The following is a 19,134-nucleotide window of genomic DNA, read 5'->3' as shown; positions in this document are numbered from 1 at the left end:
GACTTTATTGTAATTTGATATTAATTTTTATATGAAACAAGGGGCAACCATCAAATTATTTTCAAAAATTGTATTCGAAGAATATAAACACCTGAGATTTTGACGGAAAAAAGACAAACGTCCAAAACTGTTTTGTGATCCTTTACAAACAACATCGTACAATGATTGAATAACTAGTTATTATTAACAAAACATATTTTAATAATTTGTCGCTTTCGCCAGTTTGATTCCTCCGAAACATCTTTCAAAAATGAAACGGACTTTTCACGTCAATGTAATTCAATTAATGGATTTAAACAGAAAGTACATTTCTAGGTTAACTTTTATTATCCTATGAAGACTAAAAATAATTCAAGCCTGAACTGAATTTATCTGTATACTGTAAACAGAAATTTAATCCTGAAATTTGTTATTGACCTTTCACCCGACAATGCATGCAGAATAAAGCATATTTCCACCAGTGAGCACCTTATTATAAGAGTTCGATGGGTTTGTTAATTAACCTAGTGTCCGCACAATCCTAAATTAATACCCATTTTTCCTTCTCAACAGTATTAACAACAATAAAACAGACGATATTTACGCTATAGAATTTGGTTATTTTAACATAACATTATTATTATTATTATTATTATTATTATTATTATTATTATTATTATTATTATTATTATTATTAGGAATGAAGTAGAACCATTTTAACATGTAAAAGAAGGTATATTAACAGCCAAGGAGCAACCACGTTTCCTTACGAAATGTTTGGGTGGTAATAGATTTCTTACACATCAAATAAAGATCACATTATTTATGGAAAATCACATCATTCTTTATAATCTTGTGTCAAACGAGGGTATTTAAATATTTTGTATGACTTGCGTAGCCTGTTTCCTTTTATTAGACCAGATCATCCTGTATTACCAGATTTTTAGATTAGTTTTAAACATTTCAATAAATTGCACGACGTATTCGCCAGTCTTCGTCAGTGTTTTTCAGTGAAGGTGTGATGTGATTCTTCCCATTGCTTCTAACGTTCACTGACAGACGTTACTTCTTTTGTCACACAGGACTACAATTTATCAGTGGTTCAGACAGGATTTAAAAAAAAATGCTTTATGATTTGAAATGGGAATTCTTTTCAGGTCGAAGTCTCCCTAAACTCAAAATATAGGCTGCTTTAAATCAGCAAAAGTAGGCTACTGGAAAATGTAAAGTATCTGAAATTGTACTCTTGTGATTGATTGATTGATTGATTGATTGATTGATTGATTGATTGATAAGAATACCAAATACTTTGTATTTTTCACAAGGCTATTTATTAAGCACAAAGGCTATGACATTGACTTATACTCTTGCAGGGTGGGCTCGACGCCAGGTACCCCGAAGTTCCAGCACGCAGCAACACACCCCACTGCTTTTAATTACCGAACAAAGAATGGTTTTGATCATGTTCACATACACGTTGCAATATAAACGCTGCCAGTGAGTCTTTGGACTTTACAATAAAACAATGCAGCAGGGTTTACTTTATACGTATATGTAACACGTTCTAAACATAATACATCTGATCTGTTTATCTACCACTGAATTACGGAAGCTTGTTAGAAAATAGTTTGAAGATTAGGGTGGTGCATAAGACATTACAATTTAAACATTTTCCCATTAAGAACTTGTTACAGGCATAGGGCGCGCAGTGTTTGCTGAAAGGTGTTCCAACCCAATTTGTTGTGATAATGAATAAAAGTATCCACAAAGCTAAACAGTTGATGTGAAGCCGTTTCCTAATGACTTAACGAATGTTACCCATGTGAAAAGTATGGAAAGGATGGGGAAGTGGGGGTGTGACAGCTCATTCAATCCATTCTGTGGACAAACAGCGCTCCATGTCCAACATCTTGGCTTTGTTTGCTCATAATAAGCGTTACCTGCTACATTTGCTTACTTTTTTAAACTTATAAACATTTTGTCCACTTTCACTCTCACTGTTGAGCCTCTTGTGACAGGAGTTGGAAATGATTTTGTGTTGCCCCAGGGTAGGGGGTTAAGGAGCTAAAAGAGTAAAATTAAAATGTCAGTCAAGGACCACCTGGCTGCAGACTGCATGAACACAGTAGCAAACACTGAGCACTTGTGATGGCAGTATTGTCACCTTGGAGGCTGATCTCATTTAGAAATGAGTTTAGACATCAGAATCTAAGATCTCAGAAGCTAAGCAAGGCAGGATGAAGTCAGTACTGGGATGGGACATTTCCCAGGAAAAAAACAGGTTGCCATTGTACAGTGGGTAGCACTATGCCCTCTGGCCCAGGATTTCCAAACCAATGTCCCTTTGACCAGGGGCCCTGGGTTGTAGGACATGCCAGTCTTAAAACTATTGAATTTTCCCCCAGAGTTGTGAGACTGCAGATTGTAGCACGTCTTCACATTTCACTCAGTGTTAAAGACAAGGCCCAAAAGAGGTGTCACAAAACTTGATCTGTTGACAATTGGAACAGTTAAGGAAAACGAACTACCCACCAGTGATCTAAAGTTGCTCAGACTACATTCTGTTTGACAGGTGACAGTCTAATAAAAAAACATTTTTGCAAGTTCAGATATTAAGGTAACATATAGAACGGTAAGATATCCGTTAGTCCAAAATGGTTACAATAGGAGTGTAGGAGCTTTGAAATCTTCATTAATAAGAGGCATCACAACAACAAAACTGATATGAATACAGAAATTAAACAAGTGGATGATCAAACCTGGAAAAAAGTGCTATTTATATATAGGTTTAAGCAGTTTGGCTTAACCACAGCTGTTATGTGAAAGTGGACAGAGGAGCAATTAGTGTACAACTGCCACAATAATGTATGTGGGTCAATAAATACAAATAGGGAGCTGTATTTCAGCCAGTGTTGACAGGCAGTTGCCAGAAGATACAGGCAAATTCTGATCAAGTGTGCCTATTTCCTCAGGATCACGTTTCATTGGGTTGGGATTCAACTTTCAACATAACAATGAGCTCAAGCACGCAGTGAATGCAGTGATAATGTATTTGGAACATGAAGAGGATGACGGAACATTTCACAAAAATGTTTTGGCCTTCGTAAAGCCATGATATGGAAATTACCAAGTCCGTACGGGGTTACATTGATACTGAGAAAGTATAATGTCAACCAGACAATAGAGTTCTTGGAACAACATTCCATAGTTTTTCATCGATAAACTCTAAGGGAGGATGAAAATAAGATCTTAGAGTGGAGAAAATTGTCTGCATGTGAGTTCTGTAGGAACAAGTAGAGATTAATTCCACACTGAAAAGTAAAAAGTTTTCAAATTCAAATTTAGTAACAAAACATCTAGAGCTGCACTTAATGTACTGTCTTTATGTGTACTATACTGGTAAGCCTTGCACATAAAGCACAGTACCTGTACCTTCAGGGGACCGACAGAGCTGTTGACCAGAAGGGTACAAACAGCCGCTTGTAAAGTGTGCACTAGAGGACTACAATGAGGACATTCTTGTGGTGATGTTGCAAGTGGTTGTTTTCGTCCTGCTCTTTCAGCATATTAATTGGACTATCACTTGTGATGAAACTTCTGCTGACTGATGGAACTAATGGAACAGGTTTCTGGGTCTTTCCAAATAGGTTTAACAATAGAGTCCGCAACTTTCCTGATATTAGAAGTACTGATGGTAGGATTTTACCCTCTGTATTTTAATATTTGATATTCATATGATACACATGTTATTTCGTGGTAGTTAGTTTATAGTTTACATTAGTGTGTCCTTACTTAGCTGTTAAGACTTCTGTGAGAAACAGCTAGAATTTCTTCTGAAACTAGTTGCTTAACAATGACTAAGCTATTTCTCAATACTTTAAGGTTTATAGCTGCTATTTAAAATAAAAAAAATGATTTTGAGATTGATTTTGTCCCAGTGGAAGGAGTTTATGCAGTATAATATTTTGGAAGAATGTGATTGTAACACTTATCAATATGAAGCTCTTGAGGTTGTGAACTAACCATTTCTAGTTTATCATTTACCTAATTCTCTAATTCCTTATATTTCTCCTAGATTTCTAGATGTATGTTTCTATCCATATGATTTGTTATAGAAAATGTGGTTTCTTGATAAAATCTGTGTATCTACCCATCCAATGGATTTATCTGTTTATCTGTGATTTGAACATCACTCTCAGTGGATCGTAAAGTTCATATTGCAAGTTGTCTCTGAGCCTTTTAATGTTAGCCTTACGCGTTACAATAATCAAACCTGTTAACAAATTCGTTTTTCTTAATTTTTTTTTTTGCTTAAAAACATACCATATTTTCTTCAGGAACACTCTTTTGTACTACTCAGCAGAACAAAATGAAATAATGAGAGGAAGTATAGTGCAAAGCTTAACTTGTAAACTGCACCTCCTGTGGATTTTAATCAAGTTTTCCTAAAGGTTTATGCAAACTGCAGACAACCATCCTTGGCAGGTTCTGAGATTACACATATAATCGATTTGTCATTCACAGTTCTGATACGTTCAAAGTTTATCAAAGTGTTGTTTTGAAGTCGAGTGCTTCAGTTTGATGCTAAGAAAAATATTTTCTGCTGGACAACCTTTTATTAAATGTACTGTAGTTATACCAGAGTACTTGAACACAGAATACTTTTCTCAAGCACCAGGGAGAAAATAAAATAAATGTATTATTATATCTTGCTGAGTAGTTACTTTTGTTTTAATTAAAAAAAAAAGATTAATATAGTAGGACGCTATAATTAAAACACTTTAGCCGTTATATTTTTCACTGACATTGTATTTGAAAAACAGAATGTAACAATTTGTATACAAACAGTAGCTTAGGCTGTTAACATAAAAATGTTTCAACTAAGGGGCTTATGCTGCAGCCAAGAACAGTTAAGAAGTACTTTAAAGTACCCTCTCGATATACAGCTGTATTCTGTAGCACTTACAAATTTAACATCACTGTTTCATTTTTGAGAATGATGAGGCCACTTTTGTGTTGACGGTATCCTTGGAAACCAATGATTAATAGCATTACGCACTTTTAACATGATTTTAACAAAATGTGTGTGCATCGTAGAAAAAATGTTTGCTGTCTTTTATAATTTTTTTCACCCCGCTCATAAAAGGAGCCCAGACGCTTATCTGTTTCACTCTGTACAGTTGTGATAGCGAATGCTTGCGTCCTCTACAAAACGTTTGAGCTCCCAAATGTTGTTTTACACACAGATGTTCATAATGACTGAAACGGTTATTTTGAGAAAAAAAACGTTTATACTATGCTAAAGAAAAAGCGCATGTTTTCCAATAATTTATGTCCTCCAACTATACTGATTTAGAATCCTTCAAGACCCTATTTGATTGTCTCTAGTAGATGGAATATGTGCCCAGTTTTATTTCCCTCCTGTATATCCAACTCAACAGGTAACATTGTACCACTGCCTTCTTTAGGCCTTTCTGTTGTGTGTCAATCAAATTTAAGTCAAGAACAGACATTTTGCTGTTTTATTTGGAAAATGTAACTTATTTTTGCCATGTGTTTAGGACTGTTGTCATGTTGGAATGCGAAATTCCACATATCCAACATAGAAGCAGATTGCTTCTCTTTTGAAATTCGTCTGTGTTTAAGTAATCTTCAACAAAGCATGCATCCCCCAACCCTGCCCTGCTAAAGCATGACCAAATCACGAAGAAATCACCTCCTAGCTTGACAGTAGGCACAAAACATTTTTTTCTTCAAAGGCTTTGCACATTATCCTCCAAACATATTGCAATCCTTTGCATGGAAAAGAAATAACTGTCTTGGTTTCATCGGACCAAACAAAGCCGTCAAAAAAGCTTGCGGTTTATCAAAGTATTGTTTTGCAAATCTAAACTTGCTGGTCCTATGGAATATCTTCATGCTGGTTTTTGGCCAGGCCTGCATTCACAAGACCGTTCATATTTCATGTAATTGCTCATTGTTTTGTCACACTGTAAAATTCCACAATCATCCAGTTCGTTCTAAAAAATGTGTTGGGGTCCTTTTGTTTTGACCTCCTGAGTAGATCTTCTTGTGCTGGCTGTAAGCAATAATCTTCACAGAGAATCTACGTACATCTACAGAGAGGATTAAAAAGATGAAAGCAAGCAGTAGTCCCGGATCACAAGTGCTGTGACAGGGATGAGTGTCTGCTGCTGTCCTGTATTACACTACAGTACGTGTTCTGTCCTTCTGTCCGGTGCTCGGGTTCTGTCTGTTTTGTCCTCACCATCCTCCACATTCAACAGCAGCTTTGAAAACAAGCTTTTCACAGCTCTTTTCTTACATTCAGTTTTCTTCCAGGTAAGAATGTATTCCTTTGTAAGCGTTGTTTCCTCATTGGCAACAAGAATTGTAGAATTAATTGATTCAATTAATAGAATTGGAGCTCATATGGAAAGAACTGCAAATGTTGTTGTTTTTTTCTTGGATTGAATCTAAATTTGATTGTCACCTTTTTTGGGTCCCTTTCATTTTTTTTTATTAAAAGTTGCATGAATTATCTTTAAGGTCAGAATCTTACATTTTAAATAATAAGTTAAAGTATCATTTTAATGACTGGTGTTTAATTATGGTGTATGTATATATACCTTGTACAAAACAACAGTACCAATGTGCAGCTGGAATTGACTGTTTATTATTATTAGTATTAATATTAGTATTAGAATAAAAAAGAAGAAAACAAGTCTTTAGTCCTAATGCATTTGGAGAAAAAATCTAAATATCTGTTTTAGTCTTAGATGAAAGTGTTATATGAAAAGTATTTTTGGACTCCTTTTTATAAGACAAAAGGTATATAAGGATACTTCACTCTTCACTGAACAATGTCACAAACAGTACTGAGCATACTGGTACTGGGGACTCCCCTTTACCTGTAAAGCGCTTTGATTAGAGTGTCCAGAAAAGTGCTATATAAGTGCAAGCAATTATTATTAGTATTACAGGGGTCCAGCAACTATATATTATAGTGTAAATACATAATTGTGTGCATGTTAAATGAATAATTAAACAGTGAGTACTGTGAGGATTTATTATTTCCATATTTATTGTTTAGACAGATCTTTAAAATGGTGCAAGATGTATGGTACTGGCAGCATTTTGATTTTGTCTTAATGTTCCAGATGAGTTTTCCGTTGTTCCAATTTTCCATGACTGAAGATTTTGTTTTATAAAACTACAAAAGCACATAAATTAAATTCAAATGCACACCAGAATACAGCTGCATAACACTGACATTTACCGAGGTAGCTAGCTTGGAAGCAGTCCATATTTGATTCAAATTAGAGCGCTGGAAAAAAAATCAAATTACCAGAAAAGAGACTCTTCAATAAAAGCATGACTTTAATCACTATGGGACATAGCATCTTTCATTAATAACCATAGGGGCTAGTCTCAGTCCGGTGCAAAATAGTGATTTTAGGCATTGGAGAATACCGTAATGTGTCCACACTCATGTGCTATTTCATTTTTTTGTAAGGGTTGAATTGCTTTTTTTGCAATGTTATGAAGCTCAAACCCTCACACTTAAATTAAGTCTCTAACAATATATATGAATATATATAGGCTACTTGATGCTTTTTCAAATGGGTAAGCCTCAACAGTATGAAACAAATTTAAGAAATCAAGCTGTTTAGTTACGTTCAGAATAAGAATGTTATACAAAGGTAGCAAATACATTTGGTCTTTTTTCAGAAGAGCAATTAGCTGTTGTTAACTAGATGCAAACGTGTACAACCAGTACCCTTTTCAATCTAGGAGCATGGACCAACTAATATATCCATACCAACAGGAAAGATTAATTGCTCAGGAGGTTCACAAAAACTCTAGATGACAAATTCTAAGATAACTTCAAAGAAAGCAGAAGATCGACTCATTAGTGAACAATACAAAAGATAAGTGCTTTAATGGATACAGGCCAAAGTGCAGGCACTTCTCAACAAAATATGCGAAACCTGGCACATCCAGTGTTTCAAAATGTAAACAGACAAGTCCTGTACAGTCTTTGACAGCATCATCTGATCCAGTGAGTCAAAAATGGAATTGTTTCCAAAGCAGGGGACCAAAGTTCATTCGGAGAGAGAGTGAGGCCCATAACTAAAGTGCTTCATACCAGCTGTCAATATGGTTGAAGGGTCCATGGTGATGCAGAGCTGTGTTTCTTTCTGGCAGAGCTTGTATGAATGAGGGAATCTTAAAAGCAGACAACAGGCATTTACTATTTAATGAAGGAATCCCTCGTCGTCATGGCCTTATTAAACACACCTGTTTATCACTGAGTATCGCTGCACTTCCATTTTTATCCTTTAAATTGTTGTTGATTTGACTTAAGTAATTGTTTGTGGGAAGCAAAGTTTTATGAAAGCAGTAAAAGATAACCTTGATTATTGTTTGAGATAATTTCCCTTTAAATTGCTTGTTTATTTTTCCTACGGAGAAGACTACATTTTAAAAATGAGGAGTTCAATGCAGTCATCTCATTCATGACTTGCATGCTGATTATTTCACTCATTTGTAAAAACGGGGAAACTGGCTGCTTTTGGTTCAGTATTTTAAACACGTTAATCGAGACTTGTTAGTGCCCTCTTCTGGTTTTCTGTTAAATACAGTATATGGTGTAGATCGGAAATGATAAGGAGGTACTTACCAGGAATTTTTTGATAAAATAGAAAAATGTGTCCTTGATAATTTTATGTTCATGATTTCAGGTGTTCACAGTTCAAAAGCTACGGCAGATCTGTGACCCTAGACAGGACTCTGTCAAGGAAAGTGGTTTTTTTTTTTCATAAGGAAATAGCCTGCAAAACTAACACTTCATTGCTGAGGAAGAAACAAATAATACATGTTCGGACTCTTATGAAATCAATTTACAAAACTATTTTCAAACTACAGATGATCACAGTAAAAATCTGTATCAGTTTTTTTTGTTTGCCTGTTGGATTTTGTTTTGCCACCACAAGCCTGTCTGTGAAACAGTTAAGGGTGTTTTTCCAATTACCTTAATAGTCTTGGTTTAATTGAATCCAACTGTTAAACCAATGACTGGACTGAAACATTTTCATTTCATGGCAGACATGAAATCATATTACATTATTCAGTTTCATATTATAAATAACACTGAAATTGTGCTTACAGGGTAATACAGCGATGTGATAACTTATAGAACACGTTTATTTTTCTGTTTAATGTCACGATTACGTGTCTCTGATAAATCTATTTTCACAATGATCCAACAGCTTCTGTCTTTCTATGAAGCCAACAATGGTGTCTTTCGGATTCACCTGAAGAGCTTCATGAGGCACAGGATTTTCATGTTGTGAAATCTCCCAACTATGGTTGCTTGGCGAAAACAAACTTGCTGCCTGCTGAAGATGTCTACATTCTGACCTACAGCTGATCAAACATTTCTACAGGTGAGAAATAAGGTTATCTTTCATCTGTTCATGCAGACCTTCAGACTCACGGCACACAGCTCATATCCACTGACAGTAGATGCAAGTCTTATAAAAGTTAACTAACCAATATGAGCAAAGACGAGACTGTGTGCAGTGGAAACTGTCCTGGTTTTCCTTGGTAATGTGGCAGTGCCACAACTGCCTTTTTGCACGTGTCACAACATCTTCAGAGCAAAACCGACAAGTTCTGACAGGATCTGTCCCAGCCAGGCCCAGAAGGCAAAATGCATTTGTAACAAAGAGCAGATGATGGTGCCATGCTTGAGCACTGTTCCTGGCCATACAAGAGTTCAAGGGCACGTATGGACAATGATCGTCACATGCATCTCTTTTCTTGGCCCTCACATTGGCAATACGAACACAGAATGAATGAAATCTAAGATGACATCTTTGCCCATATAAGCTCCAAGAAGGCTGCATACAGTATGTGTTTCTGTTTATTGCCACTTAGCCCTTTTCAGGTAGTGAAGTACAGACTTTGACTCAGGCATTAAACAACCTTTTCTGTTTTATTCTGTTTTTTGTTGTTTAAAGTCACTTTTCATTCACAACAGATGAGTCCATCTGTTCAACCAAAGTGAAATTTTTGAGTAGCAAGGAATACAAAACAATATGGAAACCTATCCTGTACTGGGAATCCGATGGGTAATGAAGTCATATTTTTCCTAGTTTAATGCTTTAACTTTACTCTGAGACTAAAAAAAGATAAAAATCAACCTATTTTGTGGGTTGGTACTGGGATGTACAGAACTGATATCATGTAACTTTTTGATCTGTTTTCCATGATACTGTATGTGTTTAGAGATGAGAAATATGAAATATATCAGACAGTGCTCAGCCTGGTTTCTCCACTGCGGTTTGATGTTTGTATATGGTAGGATACAGCAATAGTTTTCAATAGTTTTCAGAACCACTGAAATAAATAATAAACCCACTATACACGTAGCTTCCTAGCCAACAGCTAGTATGATCCAGTCAGTTGCTTATACGAGCCTAGATGCAAGGTACATATGAAGAACTGCACATATCATTATTAATACTGTGTAATACTAAAGTTGTTTATATTGTATTGAATAATAAGAGAAAATTAGTAATAGTAGTAGTCAGATCTGTTTGTTCCCAGTCCATGCCATTCTTCTCTTCTCTCCCCATGTTAAAGGTGGGATCACTGAAAATTTCATTATCACCTACCACAGGGCATGTTTCTCATTATTCTTGTCACTGAGACAAGCAAGTCATGAACTTATTGACTAGATGAATTCCTTTCTGAGATCTACTGCTCAGTTGTGGGTAGAAGGAAAAAAGCTGACTGGATTTTATAGGGAGCATAACCCTTTTTAATTCAAAAGGCATGTGGAGAATCATTTCTTACCTTTGTTCTTTGTGATAATGGTCACTACTACAAGTCAGTTACCTTCCTAATATGCAGATGTCACACTTTCTTCAGGACAAAGTGAAGACAGGAGGAGGTTTCAACAGCAGTTGTGACATTGTTCACTCCCGAAAACAGTGAATGTGATTTTTTAAGTTGTATCTTATTTTTTAAAACATTTTTTGGCAACAGGTATGTGCAGTTTAAACAAGTAGCCTAGAAAGATGAAGATATGGGCACTTCATGAAGCTGAGTTACATGAACTTATAAAAGACCATGCTTTATTGTACAAAATTAATGCTGCTCATTAATCCGTTTGTTCTCCACAGTGTGGAGTTCCTGATTTTGTGCTTGTCAGACTTGGGGTTTTGCTTGTCACTTGCAAATCTTTGTGTCTGTGCATGATTGTTAGTGCTCTCCAAGAGTGAAAGAACCTTTAATGCGCACAGTTAATAATACAATTTTCTGTGCCAAATTCTTTCCATGGGGAGAGTACAATTGTGCTAGTGTTCTACACACATCGTTCTTGGAATGAGCATCTTAGGAAATATTGTCATGCAAGTGCTTAAGCTTCTTGTTAGCTTTTAGACTTTTAATATTTTATTTTAAAGTCTTAAAAATGCCTTTTTCCTACTAATCCCCTCATAAAAGGATCCTTCATCCTTGCAATCACTTCCAGAATTTATTGCGCGGTTGTTTTGATCTCTCTGCATTTTATCTCCTTGTAACACAATAGTTTTGCTTTCATTTTGGATTGCTGACACCAAAAGAAACTCCTTCTAGGTAGCTTTTTAATACTCAGCAGTAAATCAGCACATGAAATCAGACCTTCAGTTCATGCTGAAGTGGTTCTTTTTTTTTTATCCAAACCTGGAACAATGCTTGTGACTGATCTATCTTTTCACATTCTGCAGCAAATAATTTTTACGTCAATACCTGTAAACTTGTGTGTTTGTCTCTTTATTTATATGTATAGCAGGAACTGAAAATGGAAGGGGGGTACTGTTATTTAACTATGGCAAGGAACAAGAGGTACAAAGAGAAAATATAAACATGTCTTTGGTACTTCAATGCCTTTCCAATGAAGCCCAGACATTGCTGTGTTTCATACATTGCTTGGTAGGTCAGTAGTGACCAGCCCTGACCCTGTGTCTCCTGGAGTTTGCTCCAGCCAGGTCCTTAATCAAGGGCTAATTAACTCCAGTTTCCTGGGATTCTAGGAGAGTTCCTAGTCCGTCTCCACCTGGAGCCTGTCTTGGAAAGGGGAATCCATAGACGGGACACCATGACACAGTCGTGGAGAACAGGACAGATTCGAGTAGCGATGGAGATATTCTATTACACAGAAACAGATCTGTTTTGTGCACTTTAAAATGCTGCTGTTTTTACGTGAAGTACAGTTGATTTTCTTTTTTACAACTTACAGCATTGAAATGCCTGTTTGAGACTTCCAAATCAAATACCCGCCTATTATTCATGACCGTTTCAGGGAACAAGTCTTCGCAGCAGCAAATACTTATGTTTGAAGTGAAATTATTCTATTTAACTTTTCTTATGGGAACTCAGACTGTTAGAAACATCCTTTAAATCTCATTAAAACTTTAAAGTAGAAGAAAAAGAAAAGGGAGAAAAAAGGGACACGAAAGATGTGTGTACTTTAATTCTTACCCGTTTAAAAACCGGGACAATGATAAAAGCGCGCTTGCGTTTTCAGATACGAACGGCAGGTGGCACCATAATCACCATTTAAAAGCCTGGAGTAATAATATGCAAAACTGAACCTTCACAAACGATTCATTAAAAAACAAACTTTGACAGATGTTATTTTCATTCTATGTTTTTAATGCATTGCTTTGTCAGAATATCAGACCACTAAATTAGTGACTACTGAAACGACTTGTTACTAAATTTATGTCGAGAACCAAGGTCATTCTTGGTTCTGGGGATCGGTTTAACAAATTCATTGACAAGCAATGTTTCCCCCCAGCACAAGAAAATAAACAATAAACGTATCTGGATTTTTTTTGCACTATTTATATATATCAATCAATACTTAATGCACGTGTGTAGTGCTTTTCATCTCAAATCTGCCTACGTTCTTCTTAAGTTTGATGATGATGATAATAATAATAATAATAATAATAATAATAATAATAATAATAATAATAATAATAATAATTTGATGATAATAATAATTGCTTACACTTCTATAGCGCTTTTCTGGACACTCCACTCAAAGCGCTTTACAGGTAATGGGGACCCCTCCACCACCATCAGTGTGCAGCCCCACCTGGATGATTCAACAGCAGAAAGCTCACCACACCAGGAGGAGAGCAGAGTGATGAAGCCAATCCATAGATGGGGATTATTAGGAGGCCAGGATTGGGGCAGGCGAATGGGACATGTGGCCAGGTCACCGAGGTAACACCCTCTACTCTTTTCGAGAAACGCCCTGGGGTTTTTTGTAATGACCACAGAGAGTCAGGACCTCGGTTTTACATCTCATCAGAAGGACGGCGCCTTTTTACAGTATAGTGTTACCATCACTATACTGGGGTATGAAGGACCCACACAGACAGCAGGGTGTTCACACCTGCTTAGCTTCGGTGGGTTGTTAGTTGTGAGCTGCGGAGTGATATGACTGCCGGCACAACTAGGAAATTCTGAATTTAATTTGATTTATAATTTGGAACTGAATTTAAACTTTATTTCGAATTTTGAAAAGTTATGGAAACCAGTCAAAGTGGAATTAAGTCAAGACACGGGGGGGACACCCTTACTCTTGCAAACAGTGTCTTCCAGGTGATCTTTAACGACCAGGTAAGCAAGACCTCAGTTTAACATCTCAGCCAAAACACGTCACCGTGCGACAGAGTAGGATTGAAAATTCAGATGAAAGAGCGCCATCTACTGGTTTCACAACACCACAACCACACCGTTGCAATCTTCATTTTCCTTACAGGTCGACAGGGCATGCCCAACCTGGTCATGCTGCTGTCAAATTATTGGGTTGTGTTTATTACGAGAGAACAAGGACTTTTTGAGAGGTTGCAGGAGTGGTGCTAAAAGGCACCAACTTCGAAAACTGGACGGTAGTTTTATTTATTTTTCTAAATTACATGAAATGTTATGTACAAGGTCTATATTTTTAACTTTGTTACTTTATAACAACTTACTTTGTTAATGTCTGTTTTATTTTCTTTACCTATAGAGAAATATAAAACTATTTGTGGAATGTACCAGAAAAAAAAAACAATGCAGCGCTTTTAAAAAAGCGGTTGTTATCAAATATATTTATTTAACGTCTTCACAGCATAAGCCTATTAAAAACGTTGTGACGGCCGTGTGTTCTTGCCGCTTTTGGAGTATGCCAACACCAGATGGCGCCAGAGAGATTAAATACTGTACATGGACTATAACTAAGACTGGCCAACGTAAATACTACAACAGAAATGACCATGACATTATCTGGCATTTTAGGAACTGCTGGCACACCAAGTGGAAAGCAATGCATAATCAGAACGGTATGAAGGCAGTCTGAACCTTGATTTCGCTCTGATTCTACTACAGAGGTGTTCATTATTTAAGAGGATCGTTGCAGAAGGCCAATTAATTTTCTGACAAAACCCCACTGTAACACATAACATTTTATTTTTAAACCTAATTCTGTGTTAAATTTAAAAAAGTCAAAAGATTAAATTCTCATTTTACAACTAGAGTTTGAGTGTACCCATTTACACCACACATCTTTTAGTTTTATAGCAGAGCAGTTTGAGGGAAGGAACAGCATCCATTTCACTTTGCAACTCACCAGTGGCAGCCCACTGGAGCTCAGCAGGTGTGGGCCTGGCCAGTACCTGGATTGGGAGGCCTTTTGGGGAAAAAACTAAGGTTGCTGCTGGAAGAGGTGTTAGTGGGACCAGTAGGGGGCGCTCATTCTGCTGTGCGTGTGGATCCTAATGCCCCAGTATAGTGAAGTGGACACTATACTGTAAAATGTGCCATCCTTTGGATGAGATGTAAAACTGAGGTCCTGACTCTTTGTGGTCATTAAAAATCCCAGGGTGTTTCTCAAAAAGAGTAGGGGTGTTACCCTGGTGTCCTGACTGAATTTCCCATTCACCTGTACCGATCATGGCCTCCTAACAATGCCCATCTGTGAACTGGCTTCATCACTCTGCTCTCCTCCCCACTGAGAGCTGGTGTGTGGGGAGGATACTAGTGCATCATCCAGGTGGGGCTGCACACTGGTGGTGGTGGAGGGGATCCCCATTACCTGTAAAGAGCTTTGAGTGGAGTGTCCAGAAAAGCGCTATATAAGTGTAAGCAGTTATTATTATTACAAGTAAAGGTTAGATCTATGCTGAAAGGCTGAAAATAGAAACAACGATCCAGCTTTTGAGCTTCTTCCATTGCCACCTGAACACTGATCCCTGAAGGAGGTTATACAGAAAGATGAACCACTGCTTCTATTTCAATTTTTCAGCACAGAACTAACCTTTACTTGTTCCTTCACTCAAACTGCTCAATTAAAAGCCCAGCTGCATAAATGGGTACACTCCAGCTCTAGTTGTAAAATGCAATAACTGTTACTTCTGTCAATTTTTGCAGGGTGTGCTGCAATAACTCTTCAACATTCACACACTTGAAGAATATCCTCAGATCAGTTAGCTAATATCGTGGGTATACATGCCAAATGGCCTCCTTATTTAACTTTCCTTATGTTCACTCAAGTTGTAACAAGAAACAAAGTAATGATAGGTCCCCAAAACAATCTTTATTACACCATCTCATAAAAAAACAATACTTGAAAACCAAAACAGAGTCAGCTTCCCAACTGAGCATGAAGAGAATAGGCCATATTCAATATATATTTGTGTTTATATCTAGTGTTTCTTCTTAAAGGCAGTCCAGACAGCTTTCTGAGGGCATGGAATACAAACCTCCAGTGTTTCTAGGAAAAAGTAATAATTATTAAAAGAGTGGATTCATACAGTCGTGAAAATGATTTTGTTTAGGTACATCTGACGTTGGACTGCAGCACAGGCAGTGAAATGCGTATTTGCTTGCGGACTGGAATAAATTAGGTACCCCACTAAACTGCCACGTATAATGGTTTTGTTCGTATCTGTGTTCTGAGGTGATCGATGTGAGGAGGGAGTTATTTCACTCCTTGCTCAGTCCACGAAGGAATAAGAGGGGCTGAGTGTCGCTCAGTGGTGAGAGCTGAACGGGACAAAGACCTGTTTGTGCCTGACTTGTACAAAACCAGATTTACCAGAAACCCACTCAGACCTACAGTCATCAGTGAGTGGAGTGCACCCAAAGGTACCGTGACATTTTCTGTTTCTGAAATCTGTGTTTTTCTGTGTGCGCTGCGTTGTTTAAAATATCTAAATATCCATAGATGTTACTATAACCAGTACAGCAATGTGTAGGGTGTATCATTATCGCTTCTCCTGATCGTGTTTTTTTTTTTCAAAAGTTGCATGAAACTGGAGAACCTTTGAGCTAATATAGTTTCGTCACTACAAATTCTATTTTTGAAATGTGTAATTACGCTACTTTAACTACTATTTAATTTAATTTTAAATTAAATAGTAAAACGCCGTCTGTTCATCAAAAGGATCATAGGCAAGAGTGCGCGTTTTGCTGTAATCTAATTTGTGTTCGCGTAGGAAGTTGTACTTTTTCTTTTTCATTTACTTATAACACCAAAAACGCACATGCCACTGTCACAAACTATTTTTCTTTTCACTTAACGAAGTGCGCTTAGTCCCCAAAAATTCTTAACTCTAAACCTTTTTCGCTCTATACAGCTCTCGATGTGTAAATAATACAGACGGGTTGGGAGGTGGAAGTTTCCCAACGTCACGGTTCGTTATAATTAACAGTTTTCGCAGTTTCTCCGCAGCGAGAGAAAATGAAAAGTGCGGTAGCTGTCCTCGCTATCCTGGTTGGACTTCTGGCCGTCGGTGCGATTCCTTCCAGCCGCTTGTCCTGCTACAAAAAGGTTTTGGAAGACAGGAACTGCCACAATATACCCAATGGCATCGAGCTCCTCAGACCCATCGATAACGCCCTGAAGAATCACTTCTGGGAAGGGAAAGGGTGCGAGATCGTGTGCTACTGCAACTTCAGAGAACTGCTCTGTTGCCCAAGGTAAGCTCAGTTTCATCCAGTAGGGGGAAGAGTGAATCCGAAGTAAAACAGAGGAGCCCTTAGTGAGGAAATGTTAGACGGCCAGGCGCCTGGTTGTGCTCTGGAAACGCGTCTTGCGACCCGGGTTTCTGGACCTTGTGAACACTACACGCATTGTCGCATTTATCAGCCATAACTTTTCTGTTGCCACCTGCTTTCGCTGGTGTTCATGCAAACATGGTATTCGTAAGGACAACCGCGACAGACATTATTACCCTAAAGGGCGTCTATTTTGATACCCTGCTTTCATCTTTACGACCGCGCTAAAGTGACGTGGTAGTAACGTTTCTAGCCCATTACTAGTCACAGAATTAAAATGAAGAACACGAGCTTCTTTTATGCTCCGCCGACGGTAAATGGTCTTTGGAAATATGCATGCCTTTGCAACACCCGTCTTCTGTTGTTGTTGTTGTTGTTGTTGTTGTTACGGAAGTATATAAAACAAAATGTTTCGAAAAGTGGCGTGCAGAGAGAAAGCCCCCACCCCCATTTCAGTCCAAAACACCGCGACACCGTAAAAAAGACACCAGCTTGCTCAGATAAGCGCCCCTGACATCTGTTGAGTCAGTCAGAACACCGTTGTCGCTAACGATTTGTGGCTCAACTGTTCCAGGGATGTTTTCTTTGGGCCCAAAATCTCCTTCGTGATTCCGTGTAACAGTCAATGAAGAGAGAAGCGCTGGTGACGAGCTGAGATGGCAGAGGAAGAGATCATGCAGGAGGAAAAAAAAGAAACACGACTGTCCCAACGTCCCTGGTCACTTTATCAATGCGTGTATGGTAAAGCGGCCAGATACGTGCCAGATTGGATTAATGACATCAATGATTTGTTCATGTTCGACACTATGAAAAGTTCCTAGTGCCTCTGATGACTGTGATCGCGCAATATTGTTCGTCTTTGACTTATTTCTTGCTGGCATAAATCCAAGGTTTCAAAGTTAGGCTGGTTTATAAAGTCTACAGCGCAGACTTCATGTTGTAGTTGTATTGCAGGTATTAGCATCAGGGCAGTGTAAAGCATCAGAATACAGTAGGCTCGTTTAGAAATTGTTCTTTTAATCGTTTGAAAAGATTGCTCTAAAAGCAGAAATTCAGATTAGAGGTCGAGGGATGAGCCATTGTATCGTTCGATCGTCTTCACTGCTAAGCACTTAATATTATTCTGACGATTTTATCTTTCAATTTTAAAATAATAAGAACAGACGATCAGCAGTAAGGGGAAGAACATATTAAGAAATTGTCCTCTGATTTAATAAATCGTTGTATATTAAAGAAAAAAGCCATAGATGTTGTTGATAGTCTTTCATTCTTGATTTGTAATTCCAAGCATTGTAAGCATAGAGAATTTCCACAATTTTCTGCCTGTATTTTTTTTAAACTGACTTACTTGAGTGTTTTTTTTCTTTCGTCAAACAATAGTAATTTTCCAGAGCTAAACCTAAAATGATTATCCTTGGATATTATGCATGTAACAAGCTGGTGGACCTATTTTTGCAAACGTTTAAACTGTTAAATTAATTCTAATATTTATGCAATGTTCTTTTTGTAAAATTAACTGTCTATTATTGCTATTCTGTATTATACTTCTTAGAGCATTTTAGAGAGAGTTTGATAGCAGTGTTAACAGGATGTGAAACCAGATATGTATCTTTGCAACTGCACTTATTTCCTGCACATGTTAAAATAAGTCATCAGCTTACAGGCTGTTCATTAAATCTAATGTAAATCCTCACTTGGGTCTGACATCTCCTTCAGCTCCCTCCTCCTTCAGTGCTTCTACTGCTTTAATTAAACGCCTCCTGAATATCAGTGTTCTAAATAACTGAATTTTAAAAAGCAGCAGGTGTGAAATTATTTATTTCATCCTATAGGGTACTCTTCAAAAGGTTGCCTACACAAGACCACAAAGCTTCTATGACTGCAAGAGAAAGGTGCAGCTTCAGTTGATCACATTTCAACAAAACAGTTTCAGAGATTTATATTTACCGATTCTGGTACGAGTATGGTACGATTCTAAAATCACACATAGTATTTAATTGAATACTTGCTTAACATTCTGAAAATAGGCCACGTTCACTCACCAGGGAACAT

The 19,134-nt window shown here is 37.4% G+C and overlaps 1 protein-coding gene across 4 annotated transcripts in view; it reads left to right on the top strand.

Annotated features, from left to right (window-relative positions):
• LOC107077199 (scrapie-responsive protein 1-like) overlaps positions 1 to 18,775 on the top strand; it is a 36,965-nt gene extending 18,190 nt beyond the window's left edge. The window contains exons 3-7 of one of the 4 annotated variants that reach the window (XM_069192737.1): positions 9,252 to 9,428; positions 13,056 to 13,263; positions 15,983 to 16,170; positions 16,746 to 17,004; positions 17,657 to 18,775. In XM_069192737.1, coding sequence (XP_069048838.1) covers positions 16,766 to 17,004; positions 17,657 to 17,711 — 294 coding nt within the window. In that variant the 5' untranslated portion in view covers positions 9,252 to 9,428; positions 13,056 to 13,263; positions 15,983 to 16,170; positions 16,746 to 16,765 and the 3' untranslated portion in view covers positions 17,712 to 18,775. Of the gene's footprint in view, positions 1 to 9,251; positions 9,429 to 13,055; positions 13,264 to 15,982; positions 16,171 to 16,736; positions 17,005 to 17,656 lie in introns of all 4 variants that reach the window. The other 3 variants (XM_069192736.1, XM_069192731.1, XM_069192741.1) reach the window with 3 other exon arrangements.
• Positions 18,776 to 19,134: the final 359 nt, after the last annotated feature.

This window comes from Lepisosteus oculatus, chromosome 1 (assembly GCF_040954835.1).
Source record: "Lepisosteus oculatus isolate fLepOcu1 chromosome 1, fLepOcu1.hap2, whole genome shotgun sequence".
In the NCBI taxonomy this organism is placed as follows: Eukaryota; Metazoa; Chordata; class Actinopteri; order Semionotiformes; family Lepisosteidae; genus Lepisosteus; species Lepisosteus oculatus.
The sequence above is the reverse complement of the archived record's forward strand: the minus strand, read 5'-3'. Positions and strand labels throughout refer to the sequence as shown.